Source organism: Trematomus bernacchii, unplaced genomic scaffold, assembly GCF_902827165.1.
Source record: "Trematomus bernacchii unplaced genomic scaffold, fTreBer1.1, whole genome shotgun sequence".
NCBI classification, from domain to species: Eukaryota; Metazoa; Chordata; class Actinopteri; order Perciformes; family Nototheniidae; genus Trematomus; species Trematomus bernacchii.
In genome coordinates, this window is record NW_022987564.1 from 15,776,980 (window position 1) to 15,803,113 (window position 26,134).

The following is a 26,134-nucleotide window of genomic DNA, read 5'->3' on the forward strand; positions in this document are numbered from 1 at the left end:
GTTACGGGAAAGTTACAAAATGTAAGTCACAAAGCCCCCTAGGTCTCGCAGATGTGGAATTGGGCTTTGCCAAACAGTTGTCAATTTATACGCCTAATAAAAAAAAAGCAACTTTAACATTCATTTGGAGTCGTGCTAATGGCCACCTGACAGATTCAAGTTAAAGATTGTGTTTGTATCACCGGCTCCTGATGGAAAATATCTCTTTAGTTTCTAAATGCTCCCCTATGATCCCAATTTATAACTCAAACCATGCAGTTCTCACTTTCTTCTTGCGACATACAGTAAGTGGTGAACAAAGACCGGTAGCTAGAGAAATTCAACCTTTAAATCACAGATTAAGAGTTTGATTGACAGGACACCTCTTGGCAGTAAAGCGCTGATCATAAAAAAAGATTGAGGGAGAATCACATTAAAGACTAATGATAAGAAGTCAGCCAGAGTTAAAACGGTCATTAGGTGGCCTGACACTGAGTGACAGTAATGACTGTGAAGCAGGCTGCATTTCCTTCAGGTGCTGCAGGGAACTCTGGGTAAATGTCCATCAAATGGGAACCGAGTGATCAGTGATGCTGTTAGCTGTTAGGACTTTCACTTATTAGTCCAGACAGCTGTTGCTGTTTAGCAGGATGTTGCTGGGGGGCATTTTAGTGAAAGATTATATCAAATGTTCTCTCAAAGTCTCTACTAATACAATGTTTTCTTTCTCTTTGGTTATAAATCAGTTTAATATATTACCTGCAAACCTAAGAAGACAAATTAAGAAGTGACCTTGGTGATGCTATTATGCTAACAAACTGGAAGCAGTATTTAATGAAGTGCTTCTACACTTTCTTCTTTTTTTATTTGGGGGTGTTAAACATTTAGAAAACATATGATAGATAAAAAAAAAATGTCACCTCTTCTAATTTGCTGACAGAAATGTCACAAAGATAGTGGTCAAGAAACCTAAATTATGACCAAAACTAAAAAAATGAAATGTCCTTGCTTTGCATCACTGTGTGCAATATTCACAACATTACTGTCCTTCTCTCTTACTGCTTTTCTTTTCCTCAACCACTCCTTCTCATCTTTTTCTCAATTGTATTTCCCAAAAGCCCTTGCTGTTCTCTGCTCAACATACCCTCTGCCCTGTGGTTTCTAGCTTCAATCAATCCCTAGGTTTTGTTCCTCTCCTTCGTTCCCTCTTCAATATTTCCCCCTTTCTGGTTTTGAGAGCCTTCAGCCTCCCTCTGTGTCTCTCTCTCAACATCTCCTTCCTCCAGCGTGACTTCGGCGGGGAGCTCCATCAGCTCCAGAGCTCTCCGGTGTGACTGTGTGTGTGTGGTTGTCTTGCTTGTGTGTTTGAGTTTGTATGTGCCTCAATGCGTGTGGGTGTGTTGTGAGGAGTAAATGGCCTCCAGGATCCCCCGGGTCGCATCTCGAATGTACTCACAGAGAGCAGAGTCATGACTAAGACTGCATGTCTCTCATTAACAGAGAGAGAGACGAGGAGAAAAAGAGAGATGAAAGGTTTAACATTGTTGAAGGACTCAGCTGAATTCACTCATCTGGTGGAAATGTTGTCCTTCACCCAAAGTACAGGGTCAGGCCTGAAAAATGTGTCATTAATGATTTGTTTTTTGTGTGCACACTCCTACATGTGTGGGTGTAGCTAACATAATCTGTTCAGGAATCAGCACCTTTGAAACATCTTTGATTTTGCTTCTGAAATCAAATCTGATTACGTAATTGTCAATTAAGACGTAGTTTGAACAAAAAAACTGCATTGTTGTTTATTCAAGCAAAATATATTCATTTTGAGTAGTAGGGCCAAAAGTAGTTGTTATACTGCTGCAAACAAATCCACAGCAAAAGACCAACTGAAAGATTGAGTTACTGTACATTATGTTCACCATGTCTCACTCCTGTCAGTAAGAAGTCAATGCTACAAGTAGCCAAGCAAACATTATTCAAAAGCTTGCTAACAACACTTGGCATGACTTTATCTGATCTCAAGGGCAACAGACACACAAATAAATCCTAGAAACTATTTCTAACAGACATGTACAATCCACAGCAGCGTAAGGCTAAACATACTGTGCTACCACTGTATCAGTTTTTTGTCAAATAACTGCAGAGCTTCCAGACTAATTCTACCATCGTTAGCATAAAGCTACATCTGTTCAACAGTCAATCCCGTTCTGGTCTGCTTTCTGTGTCTCTGTCACCACCTGACCTGATGGATTTCTTTGTTATTGAAGTTGGCTCTACATTAACTGGTGACATGTGAAAGAAGCCCTCTCTCTTTGATGCAGAGGGACTGAAATGGCTGCTGTCTAAAACCTTTTCTCTTATCAAGCCCCGCTGTGGCTTTACCCAGCAGGCCTCCCCATTAGAAAAATATAAGAATTGAGTGGCCCAGCCTGGGGAAATAAACCTAAAATGAAAATGTGTTGCATATAGCAGCCTCACTGGTATCTGTAATAGCTGCATCACCATGCCATAGATATTTAGTCAGCCATCAACGAGAAAAATACAACAAATGAGGGTAGGAATGCAAAAGGTGTTCATCTACTGTTTTTGAAAAAGCATTCAATTCGTTTTTCAATTTTCGTCTTGAGAATAAAGCATTTTATAAAATATAGATAATAGTTTAGAGTATTTTTCTACGAAATGGTAGTAAAAACAAGTTTGAAACCAAGCCTTGCGTGTATATTAACAGCAGGTTCTTCTACTGAAGGCATCGATTGCTTGGAGCGACTTTGGCACAGAGCTGTCATTTTTTATCCCTTGAGATGAAGCACATCTCCAAACTGCATCTTCTGCCGCTGCACAGTGACGACGACTCCCCCCCCCCAACCCCCCCTCCACTCTTTGCCTAGAAGGGTTTTATTGATATTGATTTAGATGGAAAGCTTACGTCTCCATTGAAGGGAGTATGAAGGCTGAGATATTTTTAGGCTCTGTCGATATGCAGCGCTCCCTGGCAGAAAGCACCGGATCAATGTGGACGCCATCGATGAGGATGTTCGGACCATATGTTGAGAATACAATAACAAATATCGGCTCTTGGTGCGAAGTAGACTGATAAGTGAGTCCAGGCTGTCCTATTGATTTCAGCTGTTAAATCCACTTCAATCAGCCTCATCAAAAAGGGAGATGAAAGAGAGTTTGTGGGCTAAAGGAGGATTTTTAAATCTTTGAACAATGAACTGTTCTTCTGATGAGAGTGTGGAAAGCTCAAGAAGATTTCCTCTTGAAACAATCTTGAAGTGATACTCAACAACTTGAGCAATTTTCTACACAAGCACCATTATCCTCACTAGTGTTATTTTTTAGGTGAAGTTGATCTAATTATAAACTTGCCTAAAGTATTTGAATGTCTCCTGAGGGAGTATGTGTGGAGGAGAAGCAGCTTCTTATCTCAGCTTTCACCACCAGATATTAGAGATGTTAGTTATAATTTGTGTTAACATGGGGGAGGCCTCTCCTTTCATCCCCACTTAGATCTAATATCCTTCATCATCCCGAGCCTCGCTGACTCATACAGGTCGTGGCCTCCTGTTCTGAGGCATGGTGTGTATAATTAATCTAATTTTAGCGTTGGCAGGGTTATACTGGACAGATATTTTAGTTTTCATTCAGCTTAATGATGCGTTAAAAGATAGTGATTCCAAGGAGAAACGTTTGTTTCAGATCTTCTGCAATGTGAACATGTGCACTGCTTTCCCGATTAAGAGTCATTGGTTATATATTTAGGATATAATCTTCACATGGAAAATCTTTTCACAAATTAACTGAGAGAGTGAGGCACAAAGTAGAAAGAAAAATGAAAATAATGTACTGAAATTAAGCGTGAAAGCGAGCTAAAAAGCAGTGAGAGCCGTGCTGGAAGCATTTGTTAAAAATGGAACAAAAAAACATGATAATCCTGCAATGTTTTAAGCAATTTATGCAGAAAAATGCAAATGATTGCCAAATCTGTGGATTTACTGCTTTTTCGCCGTTTGTTGTTTGTGTTAGCACAATTTCCAAGGATGTGTGATATAGATGCTGGGTAGGAACTGAATGGTGCCAAATCACAAGAAGAAAGCATACAGGGTGGATGCCATCTCAGTAGCACCTGAATAGCCCAAACCTTTAAGAAGGAACTTATTTTTGCATACCTGATATAGTTGAACGCTCTGTTGTATGGAAGCCTGTTTGCGCCACAGGAAAAAGAAAATCCTGTAAGTCAATATAATTACTTAGCTATCTCAATATATTGACTTACTATCTCAATATATTGACTTAGCTATCTCAATATATTGACTTACTATCTCAATATATTGACTTAGCTATCTCAATATATTGACTTACTATCTCAATATATTGACTTAGCTATCTCAATATATTGACTTAGCTATCTCAATATATTGACTTAGCTATCTCAATATATTGAGTTATATATATATATTTGTTTATATGTCAAATACAGAATAAGGCACATAGACATCAATGTTCATCATATAAGCGGTACAACTTCATATTAAGGTACACAAATTAACCATCAACTAGTTGTTAATTAACATGCATATTAGCAGTATATTGGCTCTTTATTAGTCATTATAAAACACTTATTAATGCCTTATTCTACATGACCATATTCTACAAGTAATAGGCCATTAGTTGAGAGTTTTTCCTCAATAACCCTCTAATTAGACCTTATTTATTGCAAGTAAGGAAGTTGTTGTACATGAGCTTTGGTCTTAATATGCTCTCCTCAATATGTCTAAATAACTCAAAATTAGGTATTTCTATCTAAGAATATGTTCCCTATTTAAAGTGAAGTCTTGTTCATAACCAATAAGCTAGTAGTTTGACTCTAATTGACCTGAACAGGTTCCCTATTCTAAAGTTGCCTCCTCTTCACACTTTGTAAATACATTATAGCACACCACTACTGAAATTAACCTCAACAGCACATGAACAAAGTAGGCCCATGTTCAAATATCTGTTTTATTAATGAACCACTAAAGAGAGGTTCAGACACATCCCAAAACATGTCAAGTTTCTCCAAGGCTGAGAACATATATGCAGCCTGTACTTTTTAATAAAACTGATTTTTAACAGATTGTATGTATTTGTGATCATACTGTGTGACCTGCTTGTATGTACTTACACAATAGGTGTACTGTTCTCTCTATGTGTTGTACTGTCTCAGTGTGAACATAGATTAAACAGCCAGCCAAACTCTTTTGAGAGCCAGGGAATGAGCAGCCATGCTCCTTTATTGACTTATTTGCAGTCCACTGACATTTAACCGGAGTGAAACTATAAAAAAAGAAGTTACAAGGCACTTAATGATCTCATACATGCAAGTGTAACATACACAGATTACTTGTAGAATATGGTCATGGAGAATAAGGCATTAATAAGTGTTTTATAATGACTAATAAAGAGCCAATATACTGCTAATATGCATGTTAATTAACAACTAGTTGATGGTGAATTTGTGTACCGTAATATGAAGTTGTACCGCTTATATGATGAACATTGATGTCTGTGCCTTATTCTGTATTTGACATAATTGTGTCAATAAAAACATATATATATAACTCAATATATTGAGATAGCTAAGTCAATATATTGAGATAGCTAAGTCAATATATTGAGATAGCTAAGTCAATATATTGAGATAGCTAAGTCAATATATTGAGATAGCAAGTCAATATATTGAGATAGATAAGTCAATATATTGAGATAGTAAGTCAATATATTGAGATAGCTAAGTCAATATATTGAGATAGCAAGTCAATATATTGAGATAGCTAAGTAATTATATTGAGATAGCTAAGTCAATATATTGAGATAGCAAGTCAATATATTGAGATAGCTAAGTCAATATATTGAGATAGCTAAGTCAATATATTGAGATAGCAAGTCAATATATTGAGATAGATAAGTCAATATATTGAGATAGCTAAGTCAATATATTGAGATAGCTAAGTCAATATATTGAGATAGCAAGTCAATATATTGAGATAGCTAAGTCAATATATTGACTTACAGGATTTTCTTTTCCTGTGGCGCAAACAGGCTTCCATACTGTTGTGCCAGTCATTGGCCACAACAAGTAAAACTGATTTAACCTTTTCTACACAGCTGGCCTTAGATATACATATGTTGTTGGTTACAAAATTACATTACAGTTGTAGAATATGAATATCGAATACTTTGACTTTGCTTTTACTCAGCGATATTGGGTTGTTTTTATTTATCTTTCATCTTTTCCTTTGTGTTTTTTCTTTGAGAATTCATCCAGAGACCTCAAACTTAAAATCCAAATGTCTCCACTGATGCCAAGTCATTATCATTGCACTGCTAACGCTCACCACACTAATCCTGCTGCCACTTCCTCCAGACTGAGTAGAATTACCCATCTGTCTACACCATCTATAATAAAACCGAGCTTAGTCATTGTGAGCTTAGTGACAGAAAAGCAAAACAATGTCACATTTGACAAAAGCATACTTGAGGTTCGTGGTCTGGGAACTTTCTGCGATACAACTTTTCATACAGGGCAGAACATATATGTTATCCCATACAATACACAGGATGTACAGGAGGGAAAAGATAAAAGAACACTGGGCTTAAACCGAAAGAATATACACATATCTTAGTCTTTTGAAACGGCATTAAACCTACTGTTACGCCACAGAGCAGCATGTGTGCAACAGCAGCCAAAGCTGACCAGCAAATAGTTAACAAGGAACTGAAACGATAATCACAGTAACATCAGAACTGTATGAGAAGGAGAGGCCGAGGGACAAGGACACAAATAACTGACCGTCATAACCTCACAATACATTGATTGAATCTATTTGATAGTACTTCTGCAATAAAGCAAGTTTTTTTTTTAGATTTGCTGAGATATAATATCTATGAATTCCTTTGTAGGTAGAAGGCTAACAATTTGGCCAAAATCAATTTCTGATGTTATGTTATTTTTTGTTATTATAATTGATTCCCCTTTAATGCCACGTAAACTACGGCATATAATAATACGAATAACTGAACTAAGACGCAGAGCTGAACTGCCTCTTAGACCCCATTTACATGCAAATGCAAACGCATACGAAACGCAAACGAACCGAATACGATATCAAAAAAGTATTCCGTTCACACGAGACCGCTCGGGAGCGCTGGAGACGCTGTAGTACATATGCCGGGCCTGTAAGTGGCGCTGTACACAAAATACACCAAAAGCAGCGAAGAAGACCCCCGAGCATGGTTGCCATGGTTGCCCTTTTGTTTATGCCCCGCGGTGGATTTAGCAACATGTAGTTCATGTAATTCTCCATGTCCACTTGTTGCTGATGGTTGTGGTAGAGGAGCTGTAGATTTTGCACTAACATCTGTAGCATGGTCAGTAGCAGTAGCAGTAGCAGTAGCTACTGACAGTAGCTACTGAACATGCTACAGCAGAGAGCAGCAGAGATGGGGAGAGGCGGGGCTATGGCTACATCGTTATCAGGAAATGATCGTATAGGACGTACACACAGAGCGTTCCGTTTGCAGATCTATCCACCTTGGGACCCGTTATCGTTTGCAGGGTCCGTTTCTGCGTTTCCGTTACGGCCTCGTGTGAACAAACGGGCTATACGAAAGAGAAAAGTAGCGGATACAACCGTTTGCGTTCTTGTGTAAACAGCACATTAGTGCCTGTGCCGTCACATTGAGTAAATAGTGCTGGAAGATGGAAGCGATTCATTTTCCAATTTTAAATAATCATAAGTGAGCAGAACGTGGTAATAGTCATGTCCAGCCTGTGTCTTCATCTCTGAATCAGCAGCTGAGTATGCAAGATACTGCCAGCACAATAAAAATGACATGAACGCCGACCATAATGACATACCATGGAGACATTACAGCATTTACATGTGGGCTTTCACAAGTTGCATTGTATTACCTCATTTACTGTTAAGGTCAGACTGAAGGTCGTCGTGTAGTGAAAGGACAGGTTAAGTCGGTCCTCATCAGAATCTTCAAGCTGTGGCCAGGCAACAGCACATTTTCAATTTTCTCACCGCTAAATTATTAAAATAGCACTCGATTACTTATGATAATAACTTACAGAATGGCTTTCATCACATTCAAATATTAAGAGTAATCTCTGGCCTTAATGACTCAGACGGGTGGTGCCCTGTGTGCCAAAGCTTGGCGTGGATAATTAATCTAATTTTAGCGTGTGAGTGAGAAGTAGTGGACAGCGCTGACATCTTCCCTTAGTGAGGGTGTTGACGGCTGCGTCAGTTTGAAATATTGTTTCACTGGTCACTGTCCCTCACTCACTCCTCTATCTTACCCTTCTCCTTCCCTCGCTCGGCCTCTCCTATCATAATATTCTTGCACCTGTGTTTCCTGCCATGATCTGATACCTGTATCTAGAGAAGCACCTGTGATAATGAAATTATCTTTAATTCATCTCTGTTTCTCTCTCTCTCCAGCAGTGGATGCGGTGCCGGTACAGAAAGATGGGGATCAGGTAAAAATTGTATTATCTTTTTTTTCTTCCTATTTTCTCATTTCTGCACATCTCAATCTTTTTTCCCATTTTGTTGAAAGCCACTGTGACATAATTGAAAACACAGCAGGGCTGGTGTCCTCAGCTCTCCTCTTTACGTCGGAACAGACCGCAGACAGAGAAATGGCGATGTGTGATTGTGTTTTTTTTGTCGCCTCAAATCTGTATGGAGGTGATAAAAAGCAGAGCTGTTACTCACCCAGAATGCCCTCCTGCTGTTTGACGGCCAGGCCTCTGCCTCATGAAAGGTCGCCCAGATCTAAACTCTGGAAAATAATACATTATTCACTTTGTATTATTTTATTTTTCACAGACAGTGTGTGCAGGTGTGTATCGTTTTACTGCAGTACAGTACAGAAAATATACAAACAGTGAGAGGGTTTCATTGTTTTGCCTCTGCCCTTCAATTCCACCAATTTGCTAAATCAAAGTCTGTTTAAAAGTACTCCTGCACATGTGAAGACAAGTATTAAAACGCCTTCCATGTCTCCAGAGGTGGCTGTGTGATTATATATTGATATCTATTTAATATATAATATGATAAATTGCGTTATGTGACATGACATGAGTCAGCGTCGTTTAAGGGTGAAGAAGACAAATTCTAAATTGAGAGAAATCTATGGTTGTGGACAGCGGGTGTACGGATCAGGAGTGGTTGGCACACACACTATAACCACAATGTCCCCGAGTCGATCTATCACGCCACATCCGTCTCTCTAGAGCCTTGTGTCTAATTTGCCTTTATCCGACGAACTGTCCAATAACATACAAAGCCAGTTTATGTGAATGTGGCCTAGCCAGGCACGTGCACACATAGACATCAAAGTGGGCTTGAGCCCCTGCCCTTTTTCTTCCTCCAGAGAAAGTGCCCTTTTTAAAATTGTTATAAATGAATATATATCTACTGCTGTTTGCGCACAGTTTCCCTTTACAAAAATATATTGATTGAATACAAAATAAAAATATCAGGTCGGGAGATTAGACTCTGATGTTCCGATGCTCTCTCTACCCTCCCTCCCTCCACGTCTCGCGCACAGCGGTGCGGACATCGGCAGTCACTTCAGACAGACAGGTAGCAGCACCTCCCACTTTACTGTCCCATGTTATGCCGGCTTTTCTTGGCTTATTTTGAAGGTGAGTGGTGATGAACAAATGACTAAGCTTCCAGTGCCTCGAGTTTACAGCTAATTAGCCAAAAGACAAAAACAAATATAGTTAACTAAGGTAGGCTACTAGCTAATGGATAAGTTAGCTCAAGGTTTAGCTAAGGCAATTTATCATGGGCATACAGGCTAATGTACTGTACTTAAGGGGAGAGACTAAGGCCCCGGCTCCACGAGGACGAAAACGGGTTGAATCCGCATATTTCTCATGCGTATAGCCCTCTAAGCTCGACGACGCCGTAAGGGAAACGTAGAAACAGACCCCGCAAACGACAACGGGTCCAAAGGTGGATAGATCTGGGAACGGAGCGCTCTGGGGGGTCCAACGGGGCCGTGGAGTCGCCTATACGGTCATTCGTTTTCATAGCCCCGTCTCTCCCTGCCTCTCCCCCGCAGGGTTGCTATCGTGCTCCAGTCGCTACTGACCATGCTACAGTTCTTTGTGCAACATCTACAGGAGCTCCTCCTTGAATTCAGATTATTTATCTTTATCTCGATATGGACATAAACGCGAGTGAAGTCTAATCTGACAGGACGGAGACACGCAGCTCCTCCCGCTGTGATGCAGCGGGAGCAAAACACACACTTCAAGTCAGATCATCACCCTTAGCTATTTTAATTACCTCTCAAACTACCTAAACTAGTTATAAATATGTTCATTTTTACTGTCGGGTCACTCATTACAGGATCAGCTGCTGCATGAGACAGACACTGACGCTGTCAGAAGAGAGGAAAAAGAGATGTATTTGATGATTATATATCATTATATCGTCATTATTCATTTGTTTTAAAGCTCAATAAATAACAATGAAGACCTTTGACTGGCACTTTTATCATTTTGTCCGGAAGATTTAAACTTTAACACACGCTGACCGGCGAAAAACTCTGCCCGGTTCTGTCGGCCCCCACCGCGGAGAATACACAGAAGTGCAGCCATGACAACCATTCTTCTTCGCTGCTTTTGTGGAGGAAGTTGCTGCTTTTGTGGAGGAAGTTACAGCGCCACGTACAGGTTCGGCATATGTACTGCAGCTTTTCCAGCGTTTGGATGTAAACGGAGCCGTCTCGTGGAGCTTGACACAATCCGGTGTATATTGCGTGGGGACGGAAGGTTTTTTGCGGTTGCATTTGCGTTACTCCGATGCGTTTTGCCGTATTTCTCCTCGTGGAGCCGGGGCCTCAAGGTGAATACAGTAAAATGTGTATCTAATAACGTCATCACAATCGCCACATTGATATGCAAATGAGGCGTTAACTAGGCCTAATTAAAATGCGCTAATTTGCATGCAGTTACCAAAGCATTGCAGGTGAAAAGGATAAAACAAAAAACAAACAAAAAAACATATCACGTCACAACTTCCCCAGATAGTTACTTACGTCAAGTCAGTATTTTCCCCTGAAATGTAATGTTTAAATGCAGATTAGCTTTGAATCTATAGATGAATTCAGACATGGTAGTAAGGCAAGGCAAGTTTATTTATATAGCACCTTTCAACACAAGGCCATTCAAAGTGCTTTACAAAAATGAAAGACATTAAGAAAATGGCATTTAAAAACAGTCATTAAAAAGAAAAGATAATAAAATAAACATTAAAAGAAAAAATACATGAATAAAAGTTACAGTGCAGTTTAAGATATGAATAGTTCAATTAAAAGCAGCGGCAAAAAGAAAAGTCTTCAGCCTGGATTTAAAAGTAAAACGAACACCATATGTGTTTTTGGAAGTTTTCTTTCCATTAGAGTGAAAGAAAACATGGAAGCAAAATAGACCAAAAATAACAACATTTACAAGAACATGAAAAAACGATATTTTTGCCTGTAATGTCCTTAAACAGTAACTTCATAATTTTGATTGTTGGCTGCTCATTTAATAACTATTGATTTTACTAGTTTGTTGTCTGCTCTTGTGCGTAGTGAATACTAAAGAAGACTGTCTCTGTGTTAGCTGATTATTTTGTAGAGTTCTGTTGAGTATTAAACAATTGCGTGAGTGTGAGGGTATTAAAATACATTGGTCAGTAAGTCAGAGATGTGCAGCTATATTTAACTTTTTGTTTTAAAACATTTTTTTATAAATGATTATGGGAAGTGCCCTTTGTCTCACTTGAGCTCCCTCCCCCTAAAATGTCTGTGCACGTCCCTGGGCCTAATGTATTAGCCTTGTTGCCTCACAACAGGACACTCCTGGGTGTGAATCCTTCATCTAGCTGGACTTTCATTTTTCATGTCAGAGGCAGATGATTAATTATTATTCATCATCATTGAGTAATTATCAAAACAGTTGATCGTTTTCTGTAGCTCAATAAACTGATAAGGGTGTATTTGCTGAGTTATTCTTATCTTAAGAAGCAGTAATGTATCACATATTAACCTTCCTTTCCTACTAAATGAGTATGGTGGATAACCATTCAAAAGTTGTATTGTCCCATGAAAATGTAAATGCTTTTTTGGAGGACTTTTAAACCACATAGCAGAATGTTATTTACAAATGCTGAATATGTCTCAATATCCTCTCAAATCTTATATCTGTATCAGGCTTCAGAAAGGTTATATTAGCCAAACCTGTGTGTGTCTGTGTGTATGCCTGCACTCTCATGAATGTGTGTGTGTGTGTGGTGTGTGTGTGTGTGTGTGTGTGTGTGTGTGTGTGTGTGTGTGTGTGTGTGGTTGTGCATGTCTGTGTGTGTGTGGTTGTGTGTGTCTGTGTGTGTGTGTGGTTGTGCGTGTCTGTGTGTGTGTGTGTGGTTGTGCGTGTGTGTGTGTGTGTGTGTGTGTTGATAGTCTCTTACCAAGGCCACAGAGCTGCTCTCCCCAGGGCTCAGACTATTACTGAGCCATGTATCACTTCTCAGCTGTGGGCCCTGGGGAGAGAGAGGGAGAAAGACACAAACACAGACATCCATCTTATTGTCTCTCCATCACTGGCGGCTGCTTTCTGTTCTTTAGTCATTTTTCCTCATACACAAGGGTTGGAAGGCCAACATGCACCTGTCATTTTATAACTTATAGATATTATTAAGGTATATTTGTTGAAATGACTGCTAAGTTAATTACAATTTATAAGTTAAACAGCAAGATGGAAATTACATGTCGTATATATCCCACTGATTTCTGTCCGCTTCCCTCCTGCCTGGAGAAAACAGGAGGGGATTTATATGAATATTGCTTATATTTCTGGTTCCGTGTTTGCATTCGGTGGGCACGGCATCATTAGTGGAATTTTTTATTTTTATTGAGTGTTGCTCCTCTTGAGTTCTGATCCCATGGCAGCCCTCAAGTTGTTTACTTCCACAAACACGACTCCTCTGCGTAATTTATAGACCTCCAGAGAGGGAGGCCTGCAGGTGGAGAGGGATAAAAAATATATATATATAATACAGAAGCTCAGGGATGATTTAGACTCAAATGGGGGGCTAAGGACCATGTGCGACAAACAAAACCAAAACTGACAGACAAAGTAAATACTCTCCAGCCAGATTCAGAAATGCAAACACACTAATTATAAAAGTTGAATGAAAAAATTACAGGCTGTGAGAAAACACAGAGAGATCTAAACATCAAATAGAGTTAACAAAATAGTACAATTTAAGAAATCTAATCTTCAGAAAATACCTAAAAGATAAGGCTAAGTGTCTTAATTCATGCTAACCAACTGTGCTTTGAGCTAAATGCTACATAGGCATGCTAACATTCTCAAATGTACAATGCTAACATGCTTTTTCTTAGCAGGAATAATTGTTTACCATAGTCCTCGTCTTAGTTTAGAGTGTAAGCATGCTAATGGTTGCTAATTAGCACTAAACAAGTGCATCTAAGGCTGGTAATGTTGGGTTTTGCAGGTATTTGGTTATAATTCAAATAGTCTACTGTACACATATTGAACTTCTATATGAAAAGTTAAGGGGTCACAACTTTAATTACAACGTTCTGGAAGGGGGCATGAATGTGTGTAGTAAACCTCACAGCAATCCATTCAAAAATGAGGTCAGCTTCATGGCGGCACCAGTGAGAAAGTCAGGGTATCTCTGAAGTCAGTATGGATTCATCCTCTGGACACCATGAATGTCTGCAAATTATTTGATTGCAATATGTCAAATAGTTGAGATAGCGTCAAAGTTTGTCAACAGATGTTTTAAAATGTGTCCTTGTTTTGTACTGCATTAAGCAATAATCAACTGAAAAGTTCACCACAGACACAAACAACAGCTCAAGTTTTACTAATGATTGGGAATCTAAGCTATGAGCTCATCATGCTGGACCCACACATTACAACGCTATCAACTTCAGCGAGGAAACGCCCCTGCAGCACAAGCCTCTGGAAAAGGCACATTAACTGAAATATTAGCCTATTTGTGGTTCCACTAAAAGTCTGATCAATAGAGAGTGCTCCTCTCAGATCTCCTCTGAGGATAAACGCCTGCCAAATTCACAAAAAAGCCTGACCAAAAGGATGGAAAACAGATCTAAATGATATAGGGTGCAGCTTAACTAAAGACTTAATGTTCGGCCATTAGTGTTTTTCCTCAGTTCAGGGCTTCAATTTAGTTTCTAAAAAACAATACTATAAAGACATTTTCTTGAAAGCTGTGGCTAGACATTTCGTCATTATTTGATTAATGTTTTCCATCAGGATTTGAATGTTTCTGAATTGTAAAAACATCTGAAACCGCATTCAAATCATGTAACAGCAAAGCTAATGAAGTTCATAAAAGATATTCAGCTCTGAAAGCAAAATAATCCCACAGTGTTAAATGTTTTAATTCAGTTGCTTATCTTGCATGCATTACAAAATCACTGGTTTCTATTATACACTTTAATAATACTACTTATTTTATATCCTTATGTCACGTATTGTTCCACTGAACCACTGACATGAAGCAGCCAAAGAAATATGAAATTAAAAAGACCTCCTAACCGGCAAAATTCATCCGCCACGGTGTTTTTTTTTGCCTCCCTGAATATATTCTTAAGCGTTTAATGAATACCTGTTATTATTGTAAGTTCAATGTTTTGTCAAATACACGATTTGTGTATATATTATTATATTATTGCAGTTGAATGATTGGTAGTATTCTCCTGCTATCACACTACATTATATTGTAACAAGGCACTGTTACCCTGAGAAGGTAAACAGGTATAGAAAATGGACAGATGGATAGGTAGTCATTATTTTGTAAACTGCCTTCTTCAGGAAAATGCTTTATGATGGCATAATTGTGATTCAACCAGCTGGGCACAGAGTTAAATGTTGACCTGAGAGACCTCCAACGTTATCGTGGCTGAATGGATTTTTAGTTTCATTGGCATTATGCTGCCATATTTTACTTCCATTCAGGAAAATACAATATTGGCAAGGCTACAGGGAGAGGCGCAGCTGTTGTATACTTTATGGAGTCGATCTGAATACAAAATATGAGCAAACACTTATTACAAAGACGGCGATGACGCCTGATTTTTTGTCCAGGAGAGCTTAACATTCACACACTCAGGGGGGTGTCTGAGTCCAAATCCTGCAACCTCTGACGCAAGCTGTGTTAAACACACACAGTCCAAGGACAGAGATGACACCTCTATTACCAGCTCCTCCAACCCAGTCTCACATCTAAACGTGTAATCCTGATTAAAACCTTCTACACTGTTTTTTTCCCATTCATTTAAGATACTATGACCCTGAACATTGTTGCGATTGCCTTTCCTGAATAAATAACTTGTAAAGGGCAACACACAATGTTCGTCCATCAAGCACAACATAACAAAGTATCTGCAAAGGCTGACAGGGTTATCCAAGACACGGATTGACTGATCAGCTGGGCCAGCTGCTGAGATTATTGATGGATGTTTAAAAGAAAGCTGGATGCAGCTGAAGGCTCTTGGGACTTAATGATGAAAAAAAAGGGTATTTATGTGTTTGTAGTGGAAGGTAGAATACATCTTTCCGAATGATTCGATGGGAAAAAGTATTTCTAGGCTGTGTGGCATCACAAGATGGATCAGGAAGTTGTATAGTAATTCCAGGGTTTGGCTACTATGTACATTTATTACAATTTTCGATAAAATGTACTGGGATAAACTCACTGTGCTATATCCTTACCTCGTATTGAATAAAGAAAAGGTATTTTTTAAGCCATCCTAATGGCGTAACTCTAGCACTCACTCAGTCCATCACTTTGATCCGGACTTAAATCAGGGTTCTTACACCTTTTCCAAAGTCAAATTCAAGCACTTTTCAAGCATTTTCAAGGTGCATTTTCAAGCTTTTCAAGCATCTTACAGCTGTTGTAAATTACATATTTATATACACATACTTATACTCAAATGATTATTTCCCTACCTCACATTAAATCAGATGTTCTTTATGCTATAAACAACCAAATGTGTGTTTCATAATAGCATTCTACATGAGGATGAAAAATTAAAAATGTTAGAAAAGAAAACTAAGTTTAATATTTCAAAATGTGTGACCCATCTGTACGTAGACTGGGCATCCCATATAACCTGGCTGAGCCAATATAAAACAATCAGCCAAATAACTTTTCAATATATTATTGATTACTATTTTTGAGGTACTTTTAGGTTGGCAGTAAACACAAGTCAGAGGTAAATGGTGTACTTTGACTCCACTACATGTATTTAATACCTTTAGTTACTTTACAGATGTGGACGAATGATGTGAAATATAATCAAGTGTTAAATCAGACTTTAGTTCCACCTGGAGTAAATCCACAAGCTACCCTGCAGTATACAAAGTCATTCAAACTAGCTGCACCTTTACCAGCTTTGAGAACACTTTCATGATCAATCATTATAAAACATATCATATACAATTATTAGGGATGCTCCGATCGCCAATTTTGGGGCCGATCGCCGGAATCAGTATCGGCCGATACCGCTCTCTTTTCCTCTCTCCCCCTCTCTCTCTCTCTCCTGACAGCCCGTCAGTATCTCCTGCAGCTCACTGATCCAGTAATGAGCGACCCGACAGTGAAGAATAAATATATGTATAACTAGTGTAGCTTGTTCCAGAGGTAGATAAAATAGCTAAGTGTGTTAGGTCTAACTCTATGGCGCATTTCCACTACACGGTCGGCCTCGGCCACACTCGGTACGGCTCGGTACGGCTTGGCCGCGTTGGGCCTTAACAGGGCCGACTCACTTCATGCTGCGCTTCCATTACAGTTTAGGAACTGGGGTAGTTACTATAGTAACACAGTGTAGGCGGAGCCGTGACGTCATCTTCAATGAGAACCCCAGAAAAACAACACAGCCGTTAGCTGTTAGCACTCAGAGCTCACAGCTCCTCATATATGTTCAGAAACTCGACAAAAGTTAAACAAGTACACACCACAGACTGCCTGTGTCATGGTGAATACAGTCGCTGCTTTATTTATGTCTGTATAGGCCGTTGTTGTGAGTGTGGACGGTCAGAGCATATACTGCGTTAGCTTAGCCAATCTCCATCTAGAAAAACAGGCATTTTAAAAGGTTTTTCGCCTGCCGTCTGTCTGCAGACTTGACAAAGCATTAATTCATGGTTTTTACTAACCGGTATCAGTATGTTGTTACTTCGGCATCATTTTGAAACGTGTATTACAATTAAATCACGGTCAAATATGTCCATCTTGTTGTAGTTCTAGCCCTCTTGCCAGCGCTCCTCTCTCTAGTTTAGCATACTCAGCCCGACTCAGCCCTGTTTGTTGGCCCCGATAGAACCACAATTTTCTAGGGCCAGAAAGAGGTGAAAAAGTGGCCCCGCGCCGTGCCGCGCCGGAACTAGGCCTAGTGGAAGCACAACCAAAAAAGGGGACGGCACGACACGGCACGCTTAAAGCGAGCTCCGCGCTGCAGTGGAACTGCGCCATAAGTGTGTGTTCTGCTCCGCTCACCGGTCCGTCACAGCGGGTGGAGCTGCAGGGTTTCTGCTTCACACACACGTTGCATACCGCTATTTTATTGTCATTTTCGGACACTTAAAATACTGCCAGACTAGTGAAGCCATTTTGGCGAGCTTGTTTTGCCGCGCACAGAGAAAAGTGTCATGTATTTTACATGCAACGATAGCCTAATCTAAAATGCTCTACTCTGGCGTACCTTGTGTGGTGTGTGGCGTCAGCGCAGACTCTCGCATCGTTATTGTTGCACACTTTGCAGGAGGCTACTCTTGGGCTTCGCTTGACCCTCGTCTTAGCCATGGCTTGTATTTGTCTTCTGCTAGCCAACGCTCGTTGAAACGGCAACCTCCTGGCATACTGTCATCTATCACTCTCATCAGAATGCCCAGGTCACACACGTAACAAAAACACTTGCCGGTCACGCGCATAGCGCGGGAAGGCCGGAGCGGAGCTGTTTTATGTAAAAGCGAAGCAATTAAGCGCGCTCCGACTTCTTTATTTTCTTTTAATCTAAAAAGTGAAGTAAAGCATTTACAATTTCAAGCACTTTATCCCAAATTCAAGCACCATTCCCAAAATTCAAGCACTTTTCAAACCTTGAAAACACCTCGTACAATTTCAAGCATTTTCAAGGATTTCCAGCACCCGTACGCACCCTGTTAAATATCTCATGAACTGCGACATTCATTGTCCCCAGAGGAGGAATCCTGCTGTGTTATCTCAGCAAAAATATCTGAGCAACTATTGGATGGATTGGCATTAACAACGGTCCAAAAAGTAATGTCCCCCGATAAAAATGTAATGTCTGACTGACTGGTCATCGTCTGTTCAAACGTACTTCGTGTTTGGTGCTAATAATCAAATGGAGAATGTGGTACGGTTAAATGGCATCAAATAATGTTTAATGGATCAGTAATGAGCTAAAAAAGCTATAAATTAACTAAATCTAAATATTTTTGTTACCATTAATTAGCGTTAATTCTGCCCAGGTTAATCATTTTATAGGTTTTCACTTTCACAATATGTTATTAAAGGTAGGGTAGGTAAGTTTGAGAAACCGGCTCGAGATACACTTTTTGTTATATTCCATGAAATGCTCTTAACATCCCGATAGCAATGAATATCTTAAGTGCTTTGACAAAAAATCCATAAAAAAATGTCATCTGTGGAAGCCGTGGTACTGTAACAAGCACGACCAATCATTTTAGCCGGCCCGGCTAAAATAACTGGATGGCCTACCTGCCTGTCAGCCTTCCATCTGTGCACAAACTTATCTCGTGCCCTCATTGGTCATGTGCGTGTTCGTGTGTGTTGGAGGAGGGGCTCTGTAAGGAAGTGGGAGATTTTCTCCGGTTGTGTATTTTCAAATTCTAGCGATCTCGAGCCGGTTTCTCAAACTTACCTACCCTTTAAGTAAAGTTTATTTTATTATAAAAATGCATCAAAGACTACAGTTGTAAATCTAAACAAGGTTTAAATACCATATTAGTCCATAGCTTCTGCAGATTAGGTTAAGTGGTCTAAAAGTAGTTTTACTATCAACAGGACACCATCGGGTCGGCAGAGGTTATAAAGTACTAAATATCTCTTTTACATTGAATACATTAACATTTCATTAGACAATTCCTAGACACACAAAAATGAATTGCTCTTTATTTAAGCAGTTTTCTCTTGTGAGTGACAATCGAAACCATTATTTTTCAAACTAATAATGAGGTGGTTCCTCCTCGTATCTCTGAGTGATTTATTCTAGTTGTTGAAAAATGAATTTGCCTCGTTCAAAGCTGCAGGCCTACTGCTGAGCATGTTCATTAGCTTTAGGGATTATATAAACCATTATTCAATTATACAGTTTAGTCTGTCAGCCGTCTTATTGATTATTGCGTTAAAAATGTCACTAATGTTAATTCTTATGATATAGTTTTGCTCCGGTTTAGTTGTGACGCAGGTGTGCATGCCACTGTATCTGTATAAATGATTCCCCAGATATTTCCCTGCACTTGTTAATAAGGATCACATGACACAAAAACCCAACAAGACGATTGGTGACTTGTAAAAGGCTTCTCTAAATCCCTCTGCAATCTCAGCGGCTGCTTTGTTAGAGGAGGATTATTCTTATTCCTCAATCACATGTCATGAAAATAAACATCTCTGACATGAATATTACATCGATGCTTCCCAGAAAGCGAAAGGGGCCTTCAGGAAGTCAAATGTAATTCTAGCTTTCAGCTTTGGCTCGCCCATGGTTTCAATTTGCTAACCATTCGCTGATTTGACACCAGAGGACAAATGGTAATCAGGGCAAGAAGGCCTTAAACCAAGTCAGACCCAAATTCACATTCATAAGAAATATTCTAGTTATAGATTCTCTGAGCCCAGCAGCTGCTGATTAAAGCATGAATAAATTCAAAGACGGAGGCCGAGTTCAATCTTAATGTTTTATCACCACTGCTTTGCCGCTTTCTGAAAGGTGGTTTTCCACCAGCAATGTTATCACTGTATTAGCATTTTTATTATTATTTGGTGTGCTTCTTTGGATGGCCTTGTGGGAATGAATGATGCGCCTTAACAGCTGCTCAAGATTAGATTTTTATGTAAAAACCCATCTTTTGTATATTCTAAATCACACAATTGAAGGTTCAATAGGAGAGGAACATCTTCCCTCACAATGAAATGCGGTTAATTCATAAATCTAGGGTATGAATGTGTTATTACTGTTGGCTTTGGGCAATTCTCTGCTGACAGAAAATAGCATATCATGACAATGAGTAGTCCAAAATCATAAGCATTAGTGAATATGTTTGGTATTTAACTGATATGTATTAGAGGACTATTAAGTGATAAGTGTATATACTAAAATGTATTCAATTTTATGACAAAAAGTGTCCCTGCCAAGCTTTAAAGTTAATAGAAAAACTACACATACAGCAGAGACAGGACGACCAGAGAGTGGCGTGTGTTAGTAGGGTTGGTGTATTTTGTAAAAGCTGTATTATTGCAAGATTTTTCTTCTTAACCATCCTGAGGGCCTGAAATGGAGGCCAAACCCCGCCCAGAGAGTGATTTGTCTTTCTTTATAGCTATTAGTGGGTGTAGGACATCATAAGCCCTTCTGTTATCATTACTTTTTTCATATCATAGGAGATTGATTATTTTCATTTAATTTAACCGATGCTTTTATCCAGAGCAACTTACAATAAATGCAATAAGATACAAACTCAAACAGCAAGAACATTAGTTTTGAACAAGCCAACTCTTTTTAAGTGCTAGTGCATTGGCTTCAAATAAGCCAAACCATTTTAAGTGCTACATACAGAAATTAGAAGGTTATCAAATATAATCATCTTCAAGAATAAATATTAAATATTAAAGTGAAGTTTGTCTCAAAACTGGCATTGACTTAGATAAGTTTAGGGCATTCTCCGTGTCACCTCTCATGCAGACTAATGTGTGGCTTTGAATGTTACAACTGTGATAACAAGCTTAAAGTGCCAGCAGAGAAACTCTTGGGGTGCTTGGACAAAGGGCAACAAAAGAAATCCCTTTTGACAGCAGAGTATTTAAATTCTCTGCCAGATTTTAAAAAGTTCCCCCCCTCCCTTTGTGCTTATTGTACCGCATGATTAATACTCCTGGTTCTCTGTGTTTGTATGTATGTGCATGAGGACACACGATTGAGGCATCCAGGTTTAGTCTACATCACATTTGCCGTTGTCCCTAGCAACAGGGTCACTGCTGAATGGTATCCATTGGTTACCTAAACATGCTGGGCAGTGTCGATGGATAAAAAGGAATGGTGCAGCTGACAGCACATAAACAAAAAACTATACTCAACTTCTATGTACCTCCCGTCCCATTCCAGGAACACCCTGTCTCTTTATACACCATGACTGAAAGACATTTCACTGTTAAACATTGTGATATCAGGCTTGGTTTACACACACAAAAAAAGGTTGATTCAAACTGAAAAGATTGAACTTGCATTGAGGTTGGGTTTTTAAGTTATTCAGCATTATTACGGTTTCTTGCTTTAGACACGTTAGCCGGGAACTTAGCAGTAGCTATGTTGCTAACAATCAAGTAGATCCATCTGTTTTTCATAATGAACATCAATGGACAAAAAAATAAATGTACAACATCTACATTGTTTGGAACCAAATGCTCTGTATACTGTGTACCATAGGCCACAGGAAAATAGAAAGAATGGCACCAACAATAACACTACTTTGAAAGGTTAAGGGTTTTTTAAGATCAGTCACTTTAAATATAAATAAGTTCATATATTCATATTCTAAACTGCAGGATCTCATGAGCTTTTCTTAATTAATTCAAACTCCTCTGGACAGGGCAGCAGCAGACAATTACATTTCCAAACTATTTCCAATTGCAATAATTCAGGAATTAGGCTGAAGACTAGTTTCTATATCCCAATCCTTCTCCTCCCTTCTCTTCTCTTCCCGCTTTGCTACACCTGTATGTTTCTCCTCCCCTTCTCCCTCTATTTCCTCCCATCTTATCCCTTACCCAGCATGGCCATCCTGAGTTTTCCTGGGACAGGATCAATGTAAGTCTCTTTGTGAAATCTGCTCCTTTCATTTCCCCCTCCATCACTCACCCACCTGTGTTTGGGCTTAGCGTACACACATCAGCATCCTACATGTTTAACCACTTCACCCCTTCCTGCCGCTCTCTCTTCCCCTCTTATCTAACTCTCCCACTCCCTCTTCTTATCCTCCAGTTTGTCTTTTCTTCCTCACAAAAAATATAAAACAAAGAATCTCCATATAAAACAAAAAATCTAATATAAAACAAATCATCTTTAAGGACACTGTAATCAAATATAGTTAAATAACAATAAAATAAAGCAGTAATTTACAGCGAAATAGAATGTAATGAATTATAGAATATAAATATGAAATATGAAATAACGGCTCCATATCATAAGGTTTTCATGAGGATTGTACACCGACTACCAGCTGCTGTGCTCACCATAGTCTGTTGTCTATTGTAACTGCATTTTAATCAATTATTAATTAAGAATACATTTTCCCTTTTCATTTAATTTCAAACCTTTATTTAACCAGATTGGTCCCATTGAGATCATAGATCTCTTTTTCAAGGGATACCTGCAGCATATAGGTTCCACATGAAACATAAAACAATAAAGGACATCATACATTATATTTACAGGATACATTTACATAGTTATAGACATTTACAAGTACCCATAGTATCAACGAGCATTTCATTTAGCCTAGCTTTAAAAACATGCAGAGGAATGAGATTGCTCAGTTTCAATTCTTGCTGAAGACTGTTCCAAGCAATTGGAGCTGCGCACATAAAAGCTGTCTTACCTAAGACAGTCCTTGCTCTTGGCACATCTAACAATACTACATCATGCGATCTCAGACAATAGCTGCTTGCAACTCTCTGTGTTATCAGAGAGCAGATATAATACGGGAGTTTACCCAACAAAGCTTTATAAATAAACGTGTACCAATGACTGAGCCTCCGTACAGTAAGTGATGGCAAACCTGCCTTGGCATACAGGGTACAGTGATGTGTAAGTGCTTTACAATTTGTGACAAATCTCAGTGCGCTGTGATAGGCGGCATCTAACTTGTTCAGGCAATGGGCAGGTGCATTCATATAGAACAAGTCACCATAGTCCAGCACAGGTAAAAAGGTCACAGTGACTAGCCTTTTCCTGGCCTCAAGTGAGAAACAGGACTTGTTTCTGAAAAAGAAACCTAGTCTAACCCTCAGTTTTTTAAGCAGGTTATTGACATGAAGTTTAAAAGTAAGACAATCATCAAGCCAGATACCAAGGTATTTATAACAGGCAACCACTTCTAGTACTTGTCCTTGCATAGTAACAATATCTAAAACAGGCTCTGGTGTCTTTTTAGCTTTTGAAAAAAGCATTACCTTGGTTTTATCAACATTTAAAAGAAGCTTAAGTTCAGAGAGCTGAGTCTGAATAATGTTAAAAACAGCCTGTAATTTAACAACAGCCTCCTTAATGGAGGGACCTGCACAGTACATCACGGTATCATCAGCATAAAAATGTAAAGTAGCTTCATCCACATTTTCACCTAAACTGTTGATATATATGGAGAATAAAAGTGGACCTAAAACAGAACCTTGAGGAACACCATTAGCAATGTTTAACCACTCAGAAGACAGCCCATCAAACTGAAAACATTGGGACCTTTCAGAGAGGTAGTTCACAAACCACCCCACTGCATGGCTGGATATGCCAATACTGAGTAGCCTCTGCTTTAAGATGCGATGATCGACGGTATCAAGCGCTTTGGAAAGGTCAATAAATAGAGCTGCACAACTCTGCTTATTATCTAAAATACTCGCAATGTCATTCACCACTTTCATTGTGGCAGTGATGGTGCTATGTTGCTTTCTGAAGCCTGACTGATGTTTAGACAGGATATCATTTTTACATAAGAACACCTTTACTTGTTCACTCACTAGGCGTTCAAGAACCTTAGCCAGAACTGATAATTTAGAGATTGGCCTATAGTTATTTAAAATAGTTGCTTCCCCTCCTTTTAGCAAAGGCAAGACATACGCTGACTTCCATACTTTTGGAATTGTATTTGTGCTGAGGGAGAGGTTAAAAAGAGAAGTGAGAGGTAGAGCAATACAATCTGCAGCTATCTTTAAAAAGAAAGGTTCTACGTTGTCCGGGCCAGCCGGTTTCTTAGGATCTAACTTAGATAATGCTTCATGAACAACATTTACAGTAAAAGGAGTAAAACTGAAAGGGTTTTCCAGACCACATTGTTCAGAGTCACAGACTGTGGTGTTCACAGAAGCAGAGTTAGTCTCAGAATCAAACATAGAACCGCAGGACACAAAATGCTCATTAAAGCAATTTAACATAGTGGCCCTGTCCGATATAGAGCCAGATGCTGTGGTAAGGCACGGAGGTAGCTCATTTCGGATCTCACCGGTGGATATCGATTTTATGGCTTTCCAAAATTTCCTAGGATTATTTAGGTTTTCTGTAGTAACTGACAAATAGTACTTCGACTTAGCACTTTTGACCTGTGAAGTGAAGCTATTCCTTAGCTGCCTAAAACGCAGCCATTCTACCTCTGAGCCTGATTTCCTAGCCTTTGCCCAGGCCTTGTTTCTCTCTTTTAGCCACTGTACATCCTTAACTCTCTTCTTTTCAAGCAATGATCCTTTTAAGTCATTTATGAAGTATTTGAATAACTAACCCTGCTTTCTTATTCCCTTTATAACAATCTCCCTTCTCTTCTTCTATCTCTATTTAACTATTTTCTGAATTTTCTAATATTTGCTCTCTTCACCTCAATTTCTTTCATTCCATTTTCTCTCTCTCATCTATTCTGATGTTGTCATTTTACCTATGACATTGGAATTATTTTATCCTCCTTTCTCTTAAATTCCCTCATCTCTTTATTTTTCTGTGAACCCTCTCCGCTCCAACCACTCTTTATCTTTCTCCTTCTGTCTTTAGTTGTCCATGGAGGACACTACTTCCATTCTTCCTCGCCCCAAGAGGAAGCCCCCTCAGGCCTATGGGATCGGCGCTCTGGCTAAGTCCTCTCTGACAGGTGTGTCAGGTGTGTGTCTGTGCTGCTTGATGGTAAAACTGCCCCCATGTTGACTCCATGTACTCCACAGAGGGTCAAGGGTCAAGTTGTTGTTGAGATGTAAAGGGGGCTAAACTTCCATTCCCCGCTGTTTTAAAGATAGTTTTTGGTTTATTTACATGTGATATTCAGATGGTTATTTGGTGCAGTCGTGCAGGAGCTGAATGATCGATGTGTGGTTTGACAGAACTACCAGACAAATCTGCAACATAACTTTCCCATTTCTGCTTCAATATAAATGAGTAAATGTGGCATGAAGACCAATTTAAAAAGTTGTTCAAATACTTAGTTTTCATTATGCTTGAAATGTAAATCTGCTCAATGTTAGCACTCATTTAGCCTTACCTTAGCTTAGTGAGGTATGTATGGCTGTTGCTAGACAACCAAAGCATTCATTCCACTTTGCAGAATGGAATTTGAAAAAAAAAACCTAAGATGTAAGATAAGTTGTTTTCCTTCTTAATGAAATCACATTTTGCTGCAGCATAATGCAAAAATCCATCCAGCAGTACTTTGTGCTGTTCATTGCATGGTAGATTACTCTCTAACTTTAATATAGTACTTTCACTGTTTATATTTTTAATTATATTCAGAATTACTATCATAAAGTGAGTAACCGGTAACTAATGAAACATGCTCAAATCAAAGAAGCTGCTTCTCTAGCAAAACAAAAAAAAGAAGCAACTTAGCCATACAAATCTCTTTTAGCTTAATATCCACACTCCAGATATTCATACCATTCTACAGCTAAGAAAACAAGCTAATTAAGAATGATATCAAAGAACTGCTGATTTTCCCAAAAGGTTTTACCAACTGTATGTCATTTTAAATTCTATTTTATTAAGCAATTTTTAGGCAATGTCTTCAATTTATTACACATTAAAAAGGAACATT

The 26,134-nt window shown here is 39.0% G+C and overlaps 1 protein-coding gene across 3 annotated transcripts in view; it reads left to right on the top strand.

Annotated features, from left to right (window-relative positions):
• LOC117477561 overlaps window positions 1-26,134 on the top strand; it is a 57,796-nt gene that overhangs the window by 20,912 nt on the left and 10,750 nt on the right. The window contains exons 2-3 of one of the 3 annotated variants that reach the window (XM_034124249.1): window positions 8,472-8,509; window positions 25,105-25,210. In XM_034124249.1, coding sequence (XP_033980140.1) covers window positions 8,472-8,509; window positions 25,105-25,210 — 144 coding nt within the window. The remainder of the gene's footprint in view (window positions 1-8,471; window positions 8,510-25,104; window positions 25,211-26,134) is intronic. The other 2 variants (XM_034124250.1, XM_034124251.1) reach the window with 2 other exon arrangements.